This window comes from Colossoma macropomum, unplaced genomic scaffold, assembly GCF_904425465.1.
Source record: "Colossoma macropomum unplaced genomic scaffold, Colossoma_macropomum, whole genome shotgun sequence".
Classification (NCBI taxonomy): domain Eukaryota; kingdom Metazoa; phylum Chordata; class Actinopteri; order Characiformes; family Serrasalmidae; genus Colossoma; species Colossoma macropomum.
Genome location: NW_023494784.1, coordinates 9,283,097 through 9,305,674, shown reverse-complemented (window position 1 = coordinate 9,305,674; position 22,578 = coordinate 9,283,097). Strand labels below are relative to the sequence as shown.

At 39.8% G+C, this 22,578-nt stretch overlaps 1 protein-coding gene across 3 annotated transcripts in view; it reads right to left on the bottom strand.

The window, feature by feature from the left end:
• znf385b (zinc finger protein 385B) overlaps positions 1 to 22,578 on the bottom strand; it is a 178,364-nt gene that overhangs the window by 118,909 nt on the left and 36,877 nt on the right. Inside the window, exon 1 of one of the 3 annotated variants that reach the window (XM_036577374.1) lies at positions 10,666 to 10,721. The exons of the other annotated variants lie outside the window; for them this stretch is intronic. Within the exon in view, the coding sequence (XP_036433267.1) occupies positions 10,666 to 10,675 (10 nt within the window). The 5' untranslated portion in view covers positions 10,676 to 10,721. Of the gene's footprint in view, positions 1 to 10,665; positions 10,722 to 22,578 lie in introns of those variants that run through there. 3 annotated transcript variants of the gene reach the window in all.

Below are 22,578 nucleotides of genomic sequence, written 5' to 3'. Positions count from 1 at the left end.
TGTTCTCTCCCTCTCTTCTCTCTATCTCTCCCTCTCCTCTGTCTCTCCCTCTTTCTCTCCCTCTCTTTCCTCTCTCTCCACCTCTCTATACTCTTTCTCTCCATCTCTCTCCTCTCTTCTCTTTCCCTCCATCTCTCTTTCTCTCTCTCCTCTTTCTCTGCCCTTCTGTCCCTTTCTCCTCCTCCCACCTTTTCTTTGTTTCTTTTCCTTTCCATCTCTCCCCCTTACCTCTTTCTCCTTTTTTATCTCTTGCTCCTTCTGTCTTTATTCTTTTCTTCTTTCTCTCTCACTCTTTCTCTGTCACACACTTTTCTTTCCTTCTTTGGTTCCATCTCTCCCTGTTCTCTTTCTCCATGTGTTTTCCTTTTCTCTTCCACTTTCTCTCCATCTCTCTTTTCATTTCTCCCTCTTTCCATCTCTCTCTCCCCCCCTTCTCTTTATCTCCACCTCTCTCTACTCTCTCTCCATCTCTCTTCCTCTCCCACTTTCCTCTAGTTCTTGTTCTCTCTCTCCTCTTTTCTTTCTCTCCCTCTATTCTCTTTCTCTCTCTCTCTCCCTCTTCTCTTTCTCTCTCTCCTCTTTCTCTCCCCTTCTGTCCCTTTCTCGTCCTCCCACCTTTTCTTTCTTTCTTTTCCTTTCCATCTCTCCCCCTTACCTCTTTCTCCTTTTTTATCTCTTGCTCCTTCTGTCTTTATTCTTTTCTTCTTTCTCTCTCACTCTTTCTCTGTCACACACTTTTCTTTCCTTCTTTGGTTCCATCTCTCCCTGTTCTCTTTCTCCATGTGTTTTCCTTTTCTCTTCCACTTTCTCTCCATCTCTCTTTTCATTTCTCCCTCTTTCCATCTCTCTCTCCCCCCCTTCTCTTTATCTCCACCTCTCTCTACTCTTTCTCTCCATCTCTCTTCCTCTCCCACTTTCCTCTAGTTCTTGTTCTCTCTCTCCTCTTTTCTTCCTCTCCCTCTATTCTCTTTCTCTCTCTCTCTCTCCCTCTTCTCTTTCTCTCTCTCCTCTTTCTCTCCCCTTCTGTCCCTTTCTCTTCCTCCCACATTTTCCTTCTTTTCCTTTCCATCTCTCCCCCTTACCTCTTTCTCCTTTTTTATCTTTTTCTCCTTCTGTCTTTATTCTTTTCTTCTTTCTCTCTCTCTTTCTCTGTCACATGTTTCTTTCCTTCTTTTGTTCCATTTCTCCTTTTTCTCTTCCACTTTCTCTCCATTTCTCTCTTTAACTCTCTCCCTCTTTTCCCTTCTATCTTTCCATCTCTCTCTCTTTTCTTCAGCCTTTACTCCCTTCTCTCTCTCTTTTCTTCAGCCTTTACTCCCTTCTCTCTCTCTTTCTTTTTCTCTATCTCTTTCCTTCTGTTCTTTCTCTCTCACACTTTTTCTTTCCTTCTTTCCATTGCTCCCTTTTCTCTTTCTCCTTGTCTATTTTCTCTCTCCTACTTTCTCTCCATCTATTTCACGACTTTCTTCATCACTCTCTCTCTCTTCCTCTCCCACTTTCCTCCAGTTCTTGTTCTCTCTCTCTCTCCCTCTCTCTCTCTCAGTACGTGGGAGCTGCTCTCCTCTTCGCTCCCAAACGTACTTAATGCTATTACTTGATCAAACAGTAACAGTCATTAATATTCATATCCCCCCCTCACTCCTCACTCCGCCCCCCCATCCCCCGTTTCCCTGTTGAGTGTACTGTTATCTCGCCGAAGGCTACAGAGTGTCTGACATATTCGGAGTGCAGCAGGTACAAATGAGCGCGCCGCTCTCTCCTCGGCCTCAGCCGGGCCTCACCGCTCCGGTATTAAAGGCAGAGCGGCAGCGGAGTCACCCTGAGGGTCAGCAGGAGAGCCCCTGCATATTCATCACCGTCGGCAACCGCTGAGCTGTTTGCCTCAACAAACGCTTGCAATTATGATCGTTTGCAGGCGACGCCGTGGGACGATCTGACTGTAATTACAGATTAGAGAGGAGAGATCAGGGCCAGGGGCGGAAGTGACCAGGGAAACTGTGGCACATGTGACAGTCCACCCTGCTACACAAAATTTACAAATACAGTCGAATGCAAAAGTTTGGGTGCCCCTGGACAAATGATACATTTTGTTGATGTTCTAAGGGAAAATAAGTTCCTCCACAGAGAACACGCCTCTGCATTTTAATGCACAGTTACTGTTTATCTGCTGAATTTAAACTCCTGGGGGTTAATAAAATACTAGGGGGGCTGGAAATAAATAGAAATTATGTATTAAATTTCCAGAAAATTCCATGTGTTCTCTGTAGAGGATGTGTTCACTTATTTCCACATAGAACATCAACAACACGTGTCATTTCACCAGGGGTGTACAAACTTTCGCATACAACTGTACATAACAACACTCTTAAAATAAACGTGCCACAATGGGGTCCTTGAGTGGAGCTGTAGAAGCACCACTTTTGGGTCCCTAAAGAACCAGGATTGACCAAGATTGAGTGTAAAGAACCTTCTAAAGGTTTAAAGAACCTTCACATAATCTATTGGTTCTATACCAACTAAAGAGTTCTTCCTAGAACCTTTACATTATGTGCAGGTTCTTCAAACTTTAAGAAGAACGTTCAAATGATGTAAAGGTTCTATACAAACATAAGGGTTCTTCCCAGAACCTTTCTTCAGATTTTAAGAAGAACCTTCACATGGCATAAAGGTTCTATACCAACTTAAAGGTATTTCTTAGAACTTTTGAATCATGTGGAGGTTCTTCAAACTTTAAGAAGAATGTTCAAATGATGTAAAGGTTGTATACAAATTGAAGGGTTCTTCCTAGAACCTTTACATTATGTGGAGCTTCTTCAAACTACGAATGTTCAAATGATGTAAAGGTTCTGCACAAATTTAAGGGTTCTCCCTAAAACTTTTGCATTATGAGGAGGTTCTTCAAACTTTAAGAAGAAGCTTCGCATGGCATGACGGTTCTATACAAAATTAATGGTTCTTCCTAAAACCTTTACATTATGTGGAGGTTCTTCAAACTTTAAGACGAAGACAACAAAAACAAGACACAGACAGCCTGAGCAAACGCAAAATACAGTTTTTAAATGATTTAATTCAGTCATGGAGAAAAAAAGGTTTTGCAACGCCTGTGTGAAAAAGTAATTGCCCCCTAGACACTGGAACCTTTAGCAGCAACAACCCCAACCAAACACTCCCTATAACTGGAGATCAGTCCTTCACGGTGCTGTGGAGGAATCGAGATCCGCTTCTCTGAAGAACTGCTTTAATTCAACCACACTGGAGGGCCTTCGAGCATGAACTGCCTGTTTAAGGTCCTGCCACAGCATCTCAATGGGGACTTTGACGAGGCCACTCGAAAACCTGAACTTTGTTTCTTTTGAGTCACTCAGAGGCAAAGCTGAGCCATGGGTTTTATATTTCAACCGTGCTTTAATCTTTACAGTTATATGGCTTATGAAAACAGTCCGCTATTACACTGTATTTGTGGCTATTGTGCTTATATGATTGCAAAATGGTCAAAAATTTCCTTGTTAAAATGAATGGAGTACAACTGCTCTCATACCTCAATCTATTATCTTCAATAATGTCGTACACAAAGAAGCAAAACTTCAAGTACCAACCATGTCATGGCTGATGGACTATATCTAGGATAAGTGGAAATTTTGATTGTGAAATCTGAAAATTAAAAGTTTAATATCCTTCAACTAGGCCAAAATAAGCAAACAGGTACCGGCAAAGACTCGGACTGATTGGAAACTGTGTCTATAATCATGGCAGAACTCCTGTAATGCAGCCCTGGCTTTACTTGCAGTTATTTTTACATCTGTGCATAGAACAAGAGCACTAAATATGGTGCAGGAGCGTGTCTGGACTGGAGAAAATGAAGCTTAATTAAGGCATTAGCTGTCTCCCTGTCCCAGGCATTTCCATCCAAGTTTAGAAACTGAAGGAGCGCACCACTTCCACACTCAACTTTGAGATTCCTCTCACGGGGCTGGGCTGAAAAAGACGGAAGCTCCAAATCCCCCCCTTGATCAATAATGCATCTCTTCTCTCGCTCCGCGCTGAACAACGCCGCCTCAATATTTAATGGGATACACGCCCGTTTATGAAAGCTGATTATGTAAATGCTTCGTCAATGGGAAGGTAAGGCATTACCTGCTGCAATAAAACGGTGGAAAAAAATGAAAACACGAAAACTGCTCGCAAACTTTGATCGTGTTTTTCGGTGCGCATCCAGACTTGTATTTGGTTTAGTGTTTAAATGTAGCCATGCAGACGGCAAGGAAGTAATCAGCCGCTGGTTGTGACTAATCCAAAAAACACCCTCGGGAGAAGCATTTCTGGGCAAAAACAAGCCCAAAGTGAATCTTCTGTTTATTTTTGTTTACAGTTAGGGCTTTGTGGGCTGGAGCTGATCGATCTCAGACCTCCACACTTAAACAACAAATGAAATAAGACTGTATAAGACTCTTACCCAATAGGCCAAAAGGGAGATGCTATCTCAACAACAACAAGACCGCATCCCTCAGAATTATCTTCTGAGCCAGGATTAAAAAAACAGCTTGGCGGAAAATCAAATACGGAAAATTTCCCATTGCTTTAAAAGATCAGCTAAAACAGGCTTGATGTGTGAAGGGTGCGTCTTTGTGCATAACAGAGGTATGGATAACGGACAAACTATGACAAGATTCAGGCTACTTCTGCTGTATTTAGCTATGCTAATGTACTTTTGACACTTTTTCTAGAGTATACACAGTCATACAGTGTCACAAACTACATTAGCAAGTCTGTTAGAGATTAATGAACACCCTCACTTGGTTTGAGGCAAGTGTGATGATTCAGGTGTGCACTTTACACCATGCTAATTGTGGTAGTTTCTATTATTTGTTAGCTACATTAGCCTGGTAGCTCCAGTGAAAAACTGAAGAAGGAAACATTAGACACCAAACATGGCAACTACATTTGTAAACAATACATTTGGCTGTCCAGTAAACTAGTCATTTACAAATGAATCATGACCACCCAAACGTTGCTGCTAATGAAGGAAAGATGTTGAGTGCTTAGCGCTGAAATGACACATGCTAACATTTCTGCATTTGTTTATTTTCTTTTTTTTTGATTTCTACCCATTTTGTCCCTACAATTTAGTCAATTTATCCAATTTCACCCACTGGCTACAAAACTGTCACTGTGGTGGTCCCCTCAAGGGACCAAGTACCTTCAGTCAGGGAACATAACTGTACCATAATCTACTCAAATTATATTTTTTCTAAGTTTCATCTCCAGGCTTTTATTTTACTGCTCTGTTTTAAAACATTCGGTTATGAAAAGACACAAATACGAACTTTTCACCTGGACAAACTTACTTAAGGTTCACAATCAGACCTTAAAACCACTGTTGTACCTTTGAGGGAACATTTACATTGTTTGTACGTTGATGAATGAAAATGTACCTGAACAGAACCTTTATTAATGACAGTGTAGGTCTTTTACGCATACTTCCTCTGCTTGACATGAATGATGAGGCAGAACTACAGCCACTATAGCTTGCACAAGCTGGTCATTCACACACACACAGTGGTAACACTGATCACCGGTGTTCACAAATGAATAAACAGTCAAATCAGTTACTTTGCTCGAAATATAATCTGTAAAAGAGCACGATATGTTTGTTTACTCTCAGCAGCATTCTCACAGCAATGGTTTCAAACCTGGTAGACCTACTGAGAAATGTGTTTGCAGTATGGAATGTTCAAACAGTTCTGTTTGATTTAATTCATGAATTAAAGAATTTCCATTTTTTCAAGCTCTTCTTCATGTTTCTGTTTCATTTTTATTGATTTTCATAGCTTATATCAGTGTGTCACATGCATCACATGGACAAAATAAGCTCTTCGCCTATTCTCTAAAAACCTCACCGCTTCAGTGATGCATCTGCGATGCTCTACCGCACCACTCACACTGCCTCTGTGAAAGCGATGATCTGTTAACATGAGTGTCAAAATGAAAAACACTTGGGTCCACATCACTCACGCCATGCAGAAGTGGTATGTGTGAAACAGGCCTTAGTTTTGCGGCACCAGACATGATCATGTAATGAATATACACATCTGGGGACAACTTGTTAACCCCTTAAATGGCCAGGGTTCACCAGCAGGCCCAAAGTTTTATTACACACTTCTATAACATAATAACAGCTTAAGTATGCATTGAAGTCGCTGTAGTTATTGAGTAACAAGCCTTAATATGTAATCAGTCTGAGATTTTAACCCCTTAACAAGCCATGAGCCCAAAGTTTTATTACACACATCTATCACTTCAGAATAGCTCCATTAGTTTGCATTGAAGTCCCTGTAGTTACTGAATAATAAGCCTTAGTAGGTAGTAGGCCTGAGATTCTAAGGGGTTAAAATTCTGGCAAAATCTATTGCAAACATGCATGCACCCCCTCTAAAACCCACCCCAAACTCCTCTAGTCCATTCTTTTTTAAAGTAGAGTGCACAATTAATAATAAGCTAGCTGGGAAAACTCTATTATTAGCAACCTTATTAGCAAACTGAACTGCTTTTCCCTCAAAAGAGGCAATGCCTATTTTTACTGCTTGTAATGTGTTCTCTGCACACTCGTCTACATGCTGGGGGACTTTTCAGCCTTGTAGCTTCCGTTATTTCCTGGCCTAACAACAGTCTTATCCGTTGGACAATGAGCTTCACCTTCACAAAGCATTGGACTGGTTTAGAAACTTCACACTCAGTTTGTTCTCACCATAATACGTCTACATTCCCAACCAAATTCAGCCAAACATTTCTCACAGTTGTCTCCAGATGTTCCCATTACAAGACCATGTCTGGCTCCACCAGACTAGGTTTAGGTCGTCCTCCAGGACGCGTGAAGTGCAACCACATCTTTTCAAACTACTGTTGGACAGCTCAACACGCAAACTGCTAAGTCTGTTACATCAGCTAGCAGATGCTGCGCTGGCTAGCATCACCCTGAGTGACGGACAGAGAGGGAGGACCATCCTACCAACCCAGAGAGAGCGAGGACAATCATGCCGTCTTGGACTTGCGGTCACGGATGGCTGGGGCATCACCGGGGACTGGATTCTTGTGCTACTCGGGAGCCTTGGGTGATTCTCCTGGCATGGTTGTGTCTTCCTGGGTGTTCCTCAGTGGAGAAAGCTAATCGGGGTTGGCACACAGGCTCAGAGCAGTCTGTCTCTCTCTCCTTCTTCTCCTCCAGGGACATGCTAGATTGCCCCGTCTCTCCAGAGGTGTTATTTTAAGTCCGGCTCCTCCTCTCTGATATGCCAAGTCATTACCATTTCATTGAGTAAGCTCTTCCTCCGAGAGGCTTTTCCAGCACTAGCGTGGGTATAATCGCATCAGTGGGGGGGGGTTTAGAGCCGCCACATCGCTTCGAAGCGCAGCTACGGCAGACATGGGAACCACGTGGAGTGTCACACACATCCAAACGCCTCAAAAAAGACTCTGACACACTATTTTGCACGCGTGCATGAGTCAACAGCTTCATGAATCCACTGAAAACTCCCACCTGAACAAACATGCATGCACACGGATTCTCTCTGAATGTGGAGTTATGGCTTTAATTATTGCTTTGATAGCACGTTGCTATGTGAGGAGAGCTAAAAGAGCTCTAGAGGATATAATGAGGCTGGTTTAGCACTTACAGAGAGAATTTAGACGGGTATCTATGGGGAGCAATGTGTCCGACTAGTACAGCTGCGCCGTAGCGCTGAAGTCATTTAATTCAGTAATAAAAGAGTCAACATTAAGTGTGACTTCAAACATTGTGACTACACTTTCTAATTCAGTGCAGCGGTACAGCGATGCGGCACTGGGGGAATACAACTGCAATGTTATCTACATTCATACATTTAAGTTATAATATGTTTATAGCAGCACAAATTTGAATACAATTTAAAGTGGCAACAACGAGGCTCTCTTATATAAACCCAGAGATTCAGGCTTGTCCAAGGCAATCAAAGTACAGTCTAAAGCAACACTGTATTACAGTGACACAGCATTAAAGCAATAACATTGCGATTTTGAGCTTTAAAGACAAGTTACATCAGTTATGTAATCCACTAGTAACTGGCATAAACCAAAAAAGTGGCTATGACAAAATTCTCTTACATAAAACTAATACACAGACCGTATTTAAGGCTTGCTAAGGGCAATCAAAGCACTGTCTTGTGTTAAATTATGGCAAATATAGCAGTAACATCACAATATTGATGAATTCTCTTATATAAAGCCAGCATTTCAGCTTCTAAAAGTGCAGTCAACGTAATATAGCATTACAGCAATGCAGCATTATAGCAATAATACTGCAAAACTGACATTTGCAGATATTAAGTTTGTTGCTAATATCATAAATTTAAGTGGGCATGAACCAAACAAACCATGATGACAATTCTTGCAATGCGAGTCAGAATTCATAGTGGTGATATATAGTTCATATATATATAGTGGTGATTATAGTTCATAGTGGTGGTGATAGGAACCAGACGTCCACCTCTAAGAGCTCCCTCACAGAAAGATACTACATGGAATGGTTATGAATTCACTGCCTGATGTCTGAGACAATGTTTCATGGTAGCTTTGTGCTAAAATTTTTGGTCTAAAAGGTATTTTGATAAATGTATTGATTAAAATAAATTCAGAGTGTTAAAGGAGAATTCCAAGAGGTGCTGTAAGGCAAAATAGTCCCCAAATTAAACCTTTTTTTCAGATTGACCACTATTTTACCATCAACATTACATAAATATAAATATATAACTACTCAAAAAGCCAGTGTAGGTTAACTGGTGATACTGGATAGTAAATAAACTGGCTATATTTGCATTTTAGACATCAGGATGTCTGGTTCCTATCACCACCACTGTAAAGAAAGCCAGTAAGTTGGTCTACAAATGAACCAGTTCACATCAAACCAGTCTGAATGACTTTGTTTATATCAACCAGAAATAATAATAAAAAATAAATAAAAAAAAAACACAAAAATCAGTGGAATTTCCCTTTAAGGCTTGTTAAAGGAAATCACAGCTCTCTCTTAGTGTGTTATAGCAATAACTCTGCAATATTGACAGAATCCTCTAATGTAAACTCAGTGCATAGCCAGCATTTCAGCTCGTCAAAGGTAAAGTTCTCAAGTGCATTCAAAGCAGTACAGTATGACAGTAATGCAATATTTTAATAATATTGGAGTTTCCAGCTATAAAATCTGCTGGTAACGTCATGAACTTCTGTTGAGCGTAAACCAAACAGCGATGAGACAGTTTCATATGCAAACCTAACACGCAGCCACTCTTTAAGATCGTTAAGGGCAATCAAAGTACTTTTGTCGCATTACATCACTGCGTTATTGCAATAACACTGCAATATTGACTTCTCTAATATAAACTCAATACATGCCTATTTCAGCTCATCAAAGGCAAAGTTCTCAAGTGCATTCAATTCAATACAGTACTACGGCAACACAATATTCGCTCATGCAAGCCAGTATATCACTGCTGTCAGAACAAAACCTCTGAAATGGTAACTTTACAGGAGAAGGAAAAAACATACTTTAATTTTAATGTAAGTCAATGGAACCAGACATTTTCCAAGTACATTTTGGGCCGTTTATTTTGGTCCATTCATCATGAAATTCACACACAATGTAAAGGGCAACAGGCATTTTCAAATTATGGCAAAAACTGAAAAACGACAAAAATTGAGGTATAAGGTTTTGTTCCGACAGCAGCGATATTCAAGGTTTGCACCGCCTTGCATTACATTATTGCATTATAGCAATAACAACATCTCAATATTGATGCAGATGACAGATTTCTTAAATTTAAACCCAGCAGTTCAGCAGGTTAAAGGCAAAACTTGTCAAGAGCAATTGTAAATAAGTTGCACCAGTTGTATAATCCATTAGTAATAATAAGAATCTAACCCAGACGAGTGCATAAACCCAACAGCACGCATTTCAAACATGTTAACATGCTTCTATAACCTATGAATAACTCAGGCAGATTGTATTACAGTCCATGTCATGAATAATAAGCCTTAGCCACTTTCCACTTGATCCCTATTGCTGTAAGGGTTTTTTTTAAGAGTGATCAGGAGCAATCAAAGTCTTACATTACAGCAGTAACGTTACTACACTGACGTTTACATCAGGTATATAATCTACTAGTAACGTCACAAATTGAAACAGGCGTATGAACAAACAGCGACCACAGAATCCTCTTATATAATCCTAATACACAGCTAGTATTTAAGGTCTGTCAAATTGGCAGCCGAAGTCTCGCTTTGCATTACTACAATATAGCAATAACGTTGCAATGTACACAGTTTGCTGTATGATCCATAAGTAAAAACATGAATTTAAACAAACAGCATCCACAGAATTCCTCATACATGATCATGACTACCCAATTCTAAAGCCTGATAAGGAGAAAGTTGTCAAATGCAGTCGGAGTGAAAGCCAGAGCGAAGCGAGTGAGAGCGGAGAAGGGACGCAGCCGTGCCAGCCGTGCCCAGCTGTGCCAGCGGCGTTCTCATACCCATGAGCGAGCGCCACGGTGATATTTACAGCATTCCCTTCTATCAGAACATCTCTTGATTCCCCAAGAAGAACGAATGTCAAGCGTTCCAGAGCTGAGCAGCACTCACCTAACAGCATGACTGGACGAGCGCAGGCTGCAGAGTGAGAGACGGAGGGAGAGAGGGAGAGGGAGAGAGAGAGAGAGGGAGAGAGAGAGAGAGAGAGAGAGAGAGAGAGAGAGAGAGAGAGAGAGAGAGAGAGAGAGAGAGAGAGAGAGGGAGAGCACAGGATGCTGAAACGGCGGAGAAATCCCAGCCCAGCGGAGCGAAAACACAGAGCGCACCTCAGAGTCCCTTAATACACACTGACGAGACGGAGTGGGTGAGCAAGAGAGAGACTAAGAGAGAGAGAGAGAGCAGGGGGATGGAGTCTCTCTTAAAACAAAACAGCAGAGTACGAGAGAGAGAGAGAGAGAGAGAGAGAGAGAGAGAGAGAGAGATGAAATTAAGGGGGGAGAGAATGTGTGAGAAAAAGAGAAAAAGATAGAAAGGGAAAAAGAAATAAAGGGAGAGAGAGAAAGAAAGAAGCAGAAAGAGAGAGCCAGAATGAGGTAGAGGGGAGGTAGAGAAAGAATGAGAGAGAGAAAGAAATAGAGAGACAAAAAAGAAACAGGTAAATGGAGAGGGATGACGATTTAGAGGGACAGACAGAAAAAAAAGAAGGTGGAAGAGAGAGAGAAAGAGAGAGCATAAGGAATGAAAGGAAGAGAAAAGAAAAAGATGGAGACAGAGAACAATTTAGAGGGAGAGAGAAGAGAGAAGGTAGAAGAGAGAGGGAGCTAGAAGGAGAGAGAGGATGAGCATAGCAAGACGAAACAGCGGTCTGGCAGAGAGAGAGACAGAGGGAGAAGGAGAAATAGAGAGAGAGATAGAGAGAGAGAGTGGGGGAGGGGGGAAGAGAAAGAAAAAGAGAAATAGAGAGAGAGGGAAAGAGAGGGAGAGAGAGAGAGTGGGAAAGAGAGAGAATGAGAGGGAGACAGAGAGAAAGAGAGAGAGAGAGAGAGAGAGAACAAGAGAGAGTGGGAAAGAGAGAGAGTGAGAGGGAGACAGAGAGAAAGAGAGAGAGAGATAGAGAGAGTGGGGGAGGGGGGAAGAGAAAGAAAAAGAGAAATAGAGAGAGGGAAAGAGAGAGAGAGAGAGAGAAAGAGAGAGAGAGAGAGAGAGAGAGAGAGAGAGATGTTGACAGCAGCTGCAGCTTCTACTGAAGCGTTCCACAGTAAGCGCGCGTGTGAAAAAAAAAAAAACAACAGCAGGAAAAATTGGGTCAGTCCAGCGTGGATGTGGAGAGACAAGCAGAGAAAAACACGAAACACAGACGATCGAGATCTCTCTCTCTCTCTCTCTCTTTATCTCTTACTATCTCTCTCTCTCTCTCTCTCTGGTCGAAGAGAGTGATGTGGAGTGTGTGTGTGTGTCTGGCTGTGATTCAGCTGAGAGGAATCTGACTCTCATAAATCAGGAGGAACCTCACACACCACCATGAGGAGCAGAGAGAGAGAGAGAGAGTAAGAGATAAAGAGAGAGAGAGAGAGATAGAGAGAGAGAGAGAGAGAGACAATGTGATTGAAAGATTACTGTAAGAGGTCGGGGAAAAAATATAAAGACAATAGAAACATTTTCTTCGTGAAATAACAGAACAATCATTCAAAATTTCTTCTATTTAAAAGGAATCTGGAGAATTGGACAGTTATTTATAGTGCATTTATTTCCGTAGTTCGGCTGCCTGGTCTGGAGCAAAAAATAATACACATTTGCGATTTAGTTGTAGCTCGCTTAGTGTTTACAGTGAGTGTGTTTACATGAACTTAATAATCCGATAACTGCAGAAAATCAGATTTTGTCAGTAATCCGATCAACGTGTTCACATGCGCTTCAGGAATCAGATAATGGGGAAACTCAGTGTCTACGTGAGTCACACCGTAATCAGATTTCTGCTTCACAACCAGCCAATAAACTCACAGATGAAGACGTGACGTAAACGTAACGTAAAACTCAAAACTGCAGCTTTTTTCTAAACATTGCGCCACTTTGCCTGAAAATATGAACATACATCATCTAGAAGATGAAGAATATTTAAATCCTTCATTTCGTCAAGCATGTATTTGGTTTCAGTGTCGCTCCAAAAGTGTTTTGCTGCGTCTCGCGCCGACGCTGCTCGCTTGTTTCCGGTACCGCAGTCTATTTTCACACATGTGCAGACTGAGAAATACGAAAGAAATCAGAGTAAGAGTTCACATTCACTGAGGAATCTGATTACTGAGCTAAAATCCAGCTCTCTTTATCAGATTCTAGATCTTACTCAGATCTGATTATGATCGGACTATCCCTGATGATATGCAGTACTGTGGAAAAGTCATTCATTTAATTTCTAGCTAAAACAGCCATTAAGTACAAGATATTCATTTTTTAACTTCAGGAAACAGATAAAATACAAAACCAAATTTTCAGAATTTAGTGTGTCCACTCTTTCAGTCTCCTTCAGGAGACTCACTTTCAGTTCCTCAAAGAATCTGCAGACACACCTCCAAAGTTCAGTCTTAGAAGTTGGTTGATCATTTTCTGAAGTAATCAAACACATTCAGTGGTGTTGAGGTCTGGACTCTGGGGTGGTCAGTCCATCGTTCAGCTTCTTTGTTTGATGTGTCCGTCTCCTTTTCTCAGTGAGGTTCTTCTTGACAGCTACACATCCTTTCAGACCCACAGCGCTGAGTCGTCTTCTCACAGTGGAAGGATGGACAGAAACACCTGTGGATGTTTTCAGATCTGAAGCAGCTTGATTTTCTCCTCTCTCTCAGAGATGAAAGCTTTAAGTGCTGTTTATCTGATGGGGGCAGTGTTGGTGTCTACCAGGTCTTCCAGGTGGTTGTTAGGAGTCACATTTTCTCTGTAGCTTTCAATAGTTTTTGAACTCCAGTCTTAAAAATTGAAGAATAAAAAAATGATTATCTTGTTCTTAATGGCTGTTTTGAGAGAAATGAAATGAATAAACAGTGTCTGCCTTTTACACAGTACTGTATTTGACATCTAACCAAAAGATGAAAACAAAAACCGAAAAAAAAAACATTTTATATCCTCAGAAATTTGGCAACAATATGTGGGATAATATCCACTGAACTCCATTATAACAATGTGCATTACAGTGTTTTCGCTTGCGTTAACAAACTGCTCTAACAGATCAAACCTCTCCAGAGTTCATTTAAACTGAACCGAACCTGCCGAGTGTGAACAGAACTCTCATACATATTTTCCTGCACCCAGTGGGAAAAAAACAAAACCCATTGAACTGAAACAGAATTCAACAGAAGTCAAAAGAACGTTGAAAAACGTTGGAGTATTACTGTAACAGAAAAGGAAAAATGAGAGCTCATCTTAGGAGACACAGCAGCAAAATTTGTAACACGCCAACGCCTGAGGGTCAGTGAGTGACCAACTCACAGCGGAACATTTTTTTTAAACATTATTTATTTATTTATTCATTAATTTTGCATTTGTTTGTTGCTTTGTTGTTTGTTTACTGATATACTTTAAGGCATTAAGAAACTAACATATCTGTGACACAGACTGTGTAATTCAGAGCCTCTTTATGTTAAAATTTTAACACACTGTCTGTTTTAAAATATATAACATTCATGATTGTGTTATCAGTAACAGGAACTGTGGTATAAATAACTCCTTAAACTCTAAGGGTCAAAATCATTTTTACTGTAAAATGTACAGTAGATACTGAACTATTCATACTGGTTGCTGAGTAATCATAGTAGTTACTGAATAACTGAACTGAAATGAGGTAAATTGAACTGAACTACTCTAAACTGAACTGAACTAAACTGAATTCAACTAAACTGGACTGAGCTACATTAAACTGAACTGAACTAAACTAAACCAAACTAAACAAAACTAAACTGATCTGAATTAAACTAAACTAATCTGAACGGAACTAAACTGAAATTAATTAAACTAAACTGAACAGAATTCAACTGAATTGAACTGAACTACTCTAAACTGAACTGAACTAAACTAAATTAAACTTAACTGAACTAAACTAAATTGAACTAAATGAAACTGAACAGAACTAAACTGAACTGAATTAAACTAAAGTGTACTGAGCTACACTAAACTGAACTGAACTGAACTGAACTAAACTGAACTAAACTAAACTAAACTAAACTGAATTAAACTAAATTGGACTGAACTACATGAAACTGAACTGCATTGAACTAAACTAAATTAAACTTAATTGAACTAAACTAAACCTAACTAAATCAAATTAAACTGAACTGAACTATACTTAACTGAGCCAAACTGAACTGAACTGAACAGAGCAGAACTGAGCTGTATTTAACTGACCTGAACTAAACTGAACTGAACAGAACTTAACTAAACAGATCTAAACTGAACTAATCTAAACTGAACTGAACTAAACTGAACTAATCTAAACTGAACTGAACTAAACTGAACTAATCTAAACTGAACTGAACTAAACTGAACTAATCTGAACTGAATAAAACTGAACTAATCTAAACTGAACTGAACTAAACTGAACTAATCTGAACTGAATTTAACTGAATTTATCTGAACTGAACTAGAAAAGTGTGTGTGTGTGTGTGTGTGTGTGTGTGTGTGTGTGTGTTCGGGGGAAGCAGTGTCAGGTGAGCTGAATGCAGCTGTATGCCGGTGTGAGCTGAAGGGTGATAATGTGACTCAGTGCCGTCGCTCCAGTCGTGTGTAAATGAGGTGAGAGTCCTGCTGAGACACAGCCAACTCCAGTCAACACGCCAATTCACAGTAAAAATAATCAACCTCTGAGGAACATCATCACCATCACCATCACCATCATCACCGCTGAGCTCCCACTGCAGATGATCAACTGAGAGCGCAGGTGGAGGTGTGGAGATGAAACATCTGGATGAGAAGCTTTTTTTGCTCCTCACAGCCTCAGTGTTTAGATTCCTCTGGAACATTTGAAACGGAGATAAAGCGAAAGCGCTTAAGATCAGGTTACAGGACCAAACGCTTCTGGCTTGTCTCACTAGCGTAAAACTGGCAGCCAAGAATGTAACGGTTCACAGCCTGTAGATCTGAGGGCTGTGCTGATAGGAACAGCTGGAGTGGAGTTCAGGAGAGAAGACTTTAAACCCAGAACACATCAGGACTGTTTTCAAGGTACCAACGTAGAGTACCAGTGAAAAGATCAGCTTCTTAGATTTGCTCCGACTGTTTTAGAGCCTTTGATTGACTATGGGTTTTACTTTAGTGTTTTAGAGGTGTTACATGTATTATTTTAGTATCACAGGTTGCTTATGGGTTTTATATATAATCCATGATTTGTTAAGAAATTATTATTTTAGCATATTAGATTGATTATAGGCATTAATTTAGCATCTTAATTGTAGGTATTATTTTAGCATCCTTAACTGGTTAATGATAACAATGATATTTCAGTACCCTAGATTGGTTATAAGTATGTAAATATGTCAGCATCTAGATTGTTTAGATTGATCATTTGTATAATTTTTAGCATATTATCAATTATTTTAGCATCTTACATATACATATTGTAATGATATTTTAGTGTCTTTTTGATTGATTTTATATATATATATATATATATATATATATATATATATATATATATATATATATATATATAAAACATTATATTATTTTAGTGTCTTTGACTGGTTAACAACATTATTTTAGTATCCAGATTGGTTATAAGTAATTATGTCAGCATCTAGATTGTCTAGAAGTATTATTTAGTATTATCTAAATAATAAAGTTATTACTATTATTTAGTATTATTTAAATCATAGTTATTGTTATTATTTTAGACTGAATATAGGTATTTTTTACTTGGTTATTAACACCTTAAATTGGCTAAAGATATTATTTTAGCATATTAGATTGATTACAAGCATTAGATTAGCAGTAATCAACCAATCAAAAACACACTAAAATAATATCATTACATATATATGCATAATGATATTATTTTAGTGTCTTTGATTGGTTAACAACATTATTTTAGTATCCTAGATTGGTTATAAGTAATTATGTCAGCATCTAGATTGTCTAGAAGTATTATTTAGTATTATTTAAATAATAAAGTTAGTATTATTATTTAGTATTATTTAAATCATAGTTATTGTTATTATTTTAGACTGAATATAGGTATTATTTACTTGGTTATTAACACCTTAAATTGGCTAAAGATATTATTTTAGCATCTTTGATTGATTCATGATGTTATTTAACCATCTTAGACTGATCATTTGTATCATTTTTTTAGCATATTATATAGATTATATGTAGTGTCATCTTAGATTGTATTATTTTTAGCATATATTGATTATTTGTTTTATTTTTGCATCTTAGATTAATTATAGATACTATTTAATTAATACATTGTTTTATATGCAGTATATAGCAGGTTAGATTGGTTATTGATATTATTTTATTGTCTTAGATTGGTTAACAATGTTATTTTAATATCACAAATTGGTTATAGGTTTTATTTTAGCATTTTAGACAGGATAATAATGATATTTCAAAATTTTACATTGGTTATAAGGATTATGTTAGCATCTAGATTGTTTATAGGTATTTTTTTAGTATTAATTTGATTGTAAAGTTATTATTTTAGATTGAATGTAGGTATTATTCACCTGGTTATAGGTAGTGTTTTAACATCTTAGATTGATTAAAGATATTTTTGCATCTTAGACTGATTATTGGTATTATCTAATATTTGTTCATATGTATTATAAGGCATCTAAGACTGGTTATAGGTATTATTTTTGCATCTTAGATAACACTGTGCATATCTTTTGTGCCATGGATTACAATGAGCTGACATTTCAGCCTCCTTTTTAGCGGAAAGAGGATTCAGAGAAAGGTAATTTGCAATCCACCGAGCGCTGTGCCCTGGCCGTCATGCCAAGCATCCTAGCGGCCGGCCTCTAACTCTAAGTCTGACCTGTTGATGTGATTGATGTGGCCAGGACAGAGCTGTCCACTCTCGCTATTTACAACGGCACTGCTTGTCCCCTTCTCCGGTTACACTGCTGGCTGGCGGAGCCTTAACAACAGCCGATCACTTAGCGGCTCGTCTTTGCTGGACACCCCAAATATCAAGTTATATCACGCCGTGCAAAGCTAAGGGGCAGCTATAAATACATGGTGCATGGCAAGGATTCTTTCCACTGACAATGCAATTTATGCTTTCTTGCATTCCGAAAGACCGGGCGCTCTTGGTGTCCGGTGTCCGGCGGGCGAGTAAACGGAGGCATGTGGCCTTTCTGTCCAGTACAGCATCATTAAAGGCAATGTCATGTCAGCATTTTGGCAGGAAAATATTCTGAGAAAATTATATTCATTTTAATGGAAATCACAACTGACAGACTTCCAGCACTGCTGCACTTTTGCTTTGGGTTCAATGTTCTGTGGAAAGTGCAGCTTTGAAACTTTCATCTGATGCCACATTTGTGTTTGTAAGTAAAAGCGGAAAAAAATGTACTTAATTTGAATTCGATGAGAAGTTATTTGTGGTGTGTGGTCTTGCTTTCCATAAAGAAAATCCAAAATAAACAGAAAGAGGTCAAATTCAGATGCAAATCTGTTGAAACAGGAAGTATGGGTAATTGCTTATGTAATTACTATGTAATAAGTAAGTAATAATTATGCAATTATGCAAATTTCATACTAAAAAATGCACTGCAAGTGAAATTTAGAGCTAAATGGCAACACTAATGCTAAACTCTAAAGGGTTAAGAACAGTTGGGCCAGTTCAGAGCTTATATCCCACCTAACTGATGTGTCCGACAGTAATTCAAACCGTACTCACTTAGGCCTGCTGTCATTGTCTCTGATAATATAGGACGTGTGAATGCTGGGGTATTACAGTTAATAACAGCTCCCGTTTTAACAGAGGTCCTGCCAGAGACCTCGTAAATATCTTCCTTTATTCCAGGGGAGGAAGGGAGAAACAGGCAAGGGCACAGCGAGTGGTAGGCAGGTTGATGCCCCTTACACATATAGCAAGAAGTCAATTACCCATGTGTCAGATGGTCAAATGTAATTAAGATAAGGCAGGTTCCTATAATCCAGGCTGTAATATCCACTTCAGCGTTCCGGGTGACGCTAGCCAGGAGCCGGATTAATAGCTTCTCAAAATACATCGATGAGAAACTTACACATATCTAAAATAGAACCCGAAATCTGCTGGCCAAGCTAAAGAGGAAAGCCACAAGGATGGATGAAACTAAATAGCCCAGTCTGGACATCCTCAAACTCCGTACTGGAAAAGAACGAAGAGAAACAGTAGTCAAAGTATATCCGCCTTCATTTTAATCATTCGTTTCCAAACACTAGGTCAACACAGGACTAATCCAGGAAAGTGTTAGCTCAAGCATGAAGTTTCTTTCACAGAACCAACTCGGCGCTTCGTTCAATACATCGGCTCATATTTACATTTGCACTAAATTACCAGAGAACCAACACAATGGGGATGGGGCTCGTACCGTGCAGGCCCGAGTCGGTCTGTGTTTCATTAAGATCTCATCAGGCTGGGTGGAATGTTCCAGAGCCTCCGTGTTGCTCTACGTTTGAAGCGTGGGAGGTGTTGAGCCTCGGCTGGAGAGAAGCAGACGGCAGCGGTTCACCTTTGCTCTCTGATGGGTGGCGACTTATCATAAAGAACGGTGAATCACTAGTGTACGGCTAAAACGAGACCACAGCCTCGAAAATAACACCTTAACCTTTTCAGACTTGTATTAAGAGCAAAAAATTCAATTTACACCTCACACCAAATAAGACGTGCTTCTGAAGTTTGCTCAAAAGCATGTTGTGTAGCTAATAATGTAATAACAGTTACACTGAAGGCTGAATTCTGTCTGCACTATTGTGCTTGTTTATAGATAACAGTGTGTCATACAGGGAGTGTGTTTACATGCACTTAATAATCCGATAACTGCAGAGAATCAGACTGTGTCAGTAATCCAATCAAAGCGTTTACATGCACTTGAGTAACCAGATAACGTGAAACACCAGGTCTATATGAGTCAGACAGTAATCAGATTTCTGCATTGCAACCAGCCAATAAACTCACAGAAGAAGACGTGAGATAAACAAAATGTAAAACTCAAACTTCACGCTGCAGCTTTTTTTAAAATCATTGCATCACTTTACCTGACAATATGAATATACATCATCTAGAAGATGAAGAAAATTTAAACCTTAATTTCGTCAAGCATGTATTTGCTTTAAGCATGCTACCTTGCGGCAACGCCGTTTGCTTATTTCCAGTACCGCCATCTGTTTTCGCACATGCGCAGACTGAGAAATCCGAAAGAAATCAGAGTAAGAGTTTACATGCACTGAGAAATCTGATTACTGAGCTAAAACCCAGCTCTCTTTATCCAATTTCTTAATCAGATTTCTAGTCCTTATTCCGATCTAAGAAATCAGAGAGTGCTGCTTACATGACCATTTCAATAATCAGATAAATGCAGAAATCTGATTATGATTGGATTATTGAGTGTGTCAGAAACCACATAATAATCAAGTCTATTATTAGGTGGCAGTCATAGGGCTGTTGTGGGCTGGAGGTTAAGGGAACCAGCCTTGTGACCAGAAGGTCAGTCTGTGACTGAGGTGCCCTTGCGCAAGACACCTAGCCCACAACTGCTCACCGGGCGCTGGGGATAGGGCTGCCCACCGCACTGGGCGAGTGTGCTTACTGTCCCCTAGTGTGTGTCTTCACTAGTGTGTATGTGGTGTTTAACTGCACGGATGGGTTAGATTGCAGAGGTGAAATTGACCCACTGTGGGACTAATAAGGGTCACTTAATCTTAATCTACACAGTATAAGGTAAAGCCAGACATATTCTGTGCTTTTTTAGCCCATTTTTAACCCCTTAAAATCCCAGTCTTATTACATACTAAGGCTTATTATTCAGTAACTACAGAGACTTCAATGCAAACAGGCTGAGTTGTTCTTATGTTATAGAAGCGTGTAACAAAACCTAGGACCTGCCAGCAGGCCCTGGCCATGAAAGGGGTTAAACCCGATTTGGTCACACCTGACTGAATTTTATGATCGGGCCAAATTTCAGCTTCATCGGCTGTTGTTTGATGTGCAGTGTTAGAAGGAAAGCAATGTCTGATTAACTGCCCAAATGAGCTTCGACTGAGCAGCTGGACGATCGGATGGATATCTGACATGTCAGAACTTTGACTTCATCGCAGTCTGGACAGCCTCACAGACTGACTTGGCAATTTCACTTACATGCAATGACCGGTGTGCTTTACAGTGAATCCGCCCATAAGTTATTTAGCAGATCACGCAGGACCTGCAGGTGAACCCACCTTGTGCAGACCTCTACTGGACACTGCGTAAGTTAGCGAAGCTGTTGTAGCACAGCTTGTCAAGGGCTGTATCTCAAACAGCTCCATCATTCCTACATAGTGCATGACATGAGATGTAAGATTATAGCTTCTGCAGTCAAGCAGTGCACTATTTGTGGAGCTGTGAACACATGGCTGAACACCAAGTGGCTATTTATTAGACATATTGTGCACCGTTTGGGTGCGAGAGCCAGTATTTTAACTCCTACATAGTGCGCTCTGTATAGTGCAGTGAGCCATTTGGGATTCAGCCAATGTTTTTGCTCAGTACCCGGGCGCACAAGGTGTTGTTTGGAACGAAACCGCTTATTGGAAGCTGTCCATGGACAGAGCTGTCTGTTGGTTGCATGTGAGCATATATATTGTAGGCTCTGTCTGTACCTGATGGGTGATTCAGACGTACAGTGTGAGTTTTTTTTACCAAAGAACAAGATTTGTAAAATCACACAGTGTATGTCTGGCTTAAGCATGTGGTCTGCTAGTCTTGTGGGGCCAGACATGATCAAGAACATCTAGGATAACCATGAGAAACTTAGCTTTAAAACACGGGGGCTCAATCCTGGTCCTGGAGATCTACCACCCTAGAAAGTTCAGATCCAACATAGCTGGCTCTAATAGTCAGATGCTCCTTAAGGCCTTTGTTACCTGGATCAGGTGTGTTAAATTAGGGGTGGAGCTAAACTCTGCAGGGTGGTCGATCTCCAGGACCAGGATTGAGCAGCCCTGGTCTAAAAAATGATAAATTCATTAGGGTGGGAGCAAACTGAGTGTGAAATTTCTAAACCAATCAAACATTTTAGGAAGGCAGAGCTCGAAGTAGGGGGCGATGGTGCACTTGTCAACACTGGCTGACGGACATTAAGTCTATCGCTAGCACACAGATGTAACGTAGGTTAGCATCGCTGCAAAGCCTGCTAAAAAACTTCAATTAAGCATTGTAGATGTTAGTCATGTGTGGAGAATATGTCAAATGCGGTAAAAATAAACTTTAAGGGAAAATAGTTCTTTTGAACCAGTTCATTCTTTAACTTCAATCAATTTTGTTTATTGATCACACCGACAAACCTGAAACATTAATTTTGGAAGAATAAACATTAGCTAACGATTGCTACAGATCGTTTCACTACCTAGCTATAGTTAATTTTCCTAGCCAGCCTGCTTTGCTTGTGTTATTGATTGTACTCAAAGTTAAAAGAGCACAGCGTGGAGGAACTTGGGGGTGGGTTTTAGAGGGGGCTTATTCTTGTTAGTAGTAGATTTTGCCACAATCCAACACCAAAAAATTTAGAACTTGCCTCAGATGTGTGTTCGCTTTATGGTTTCACGACTAGCCTTGTGAGACCAGCAATGTGCTTTATGCTAATGGATGTAATAGAAACCTCTATTGCTTGTTGCTACATTAGCCTCATAGCACCAGCGCAAAGCTAAAGAAGCAAATATGTTTGCTTACCATTGTGCCTTGCATGATCAAGCTGTTTTTTTGACAGTAACATTAAATATTATAGGTCAATCCACAGATTCAGCACAACCTCAACTAATGAGGTACAGCACTTAATAATATTAATACACATTGATATA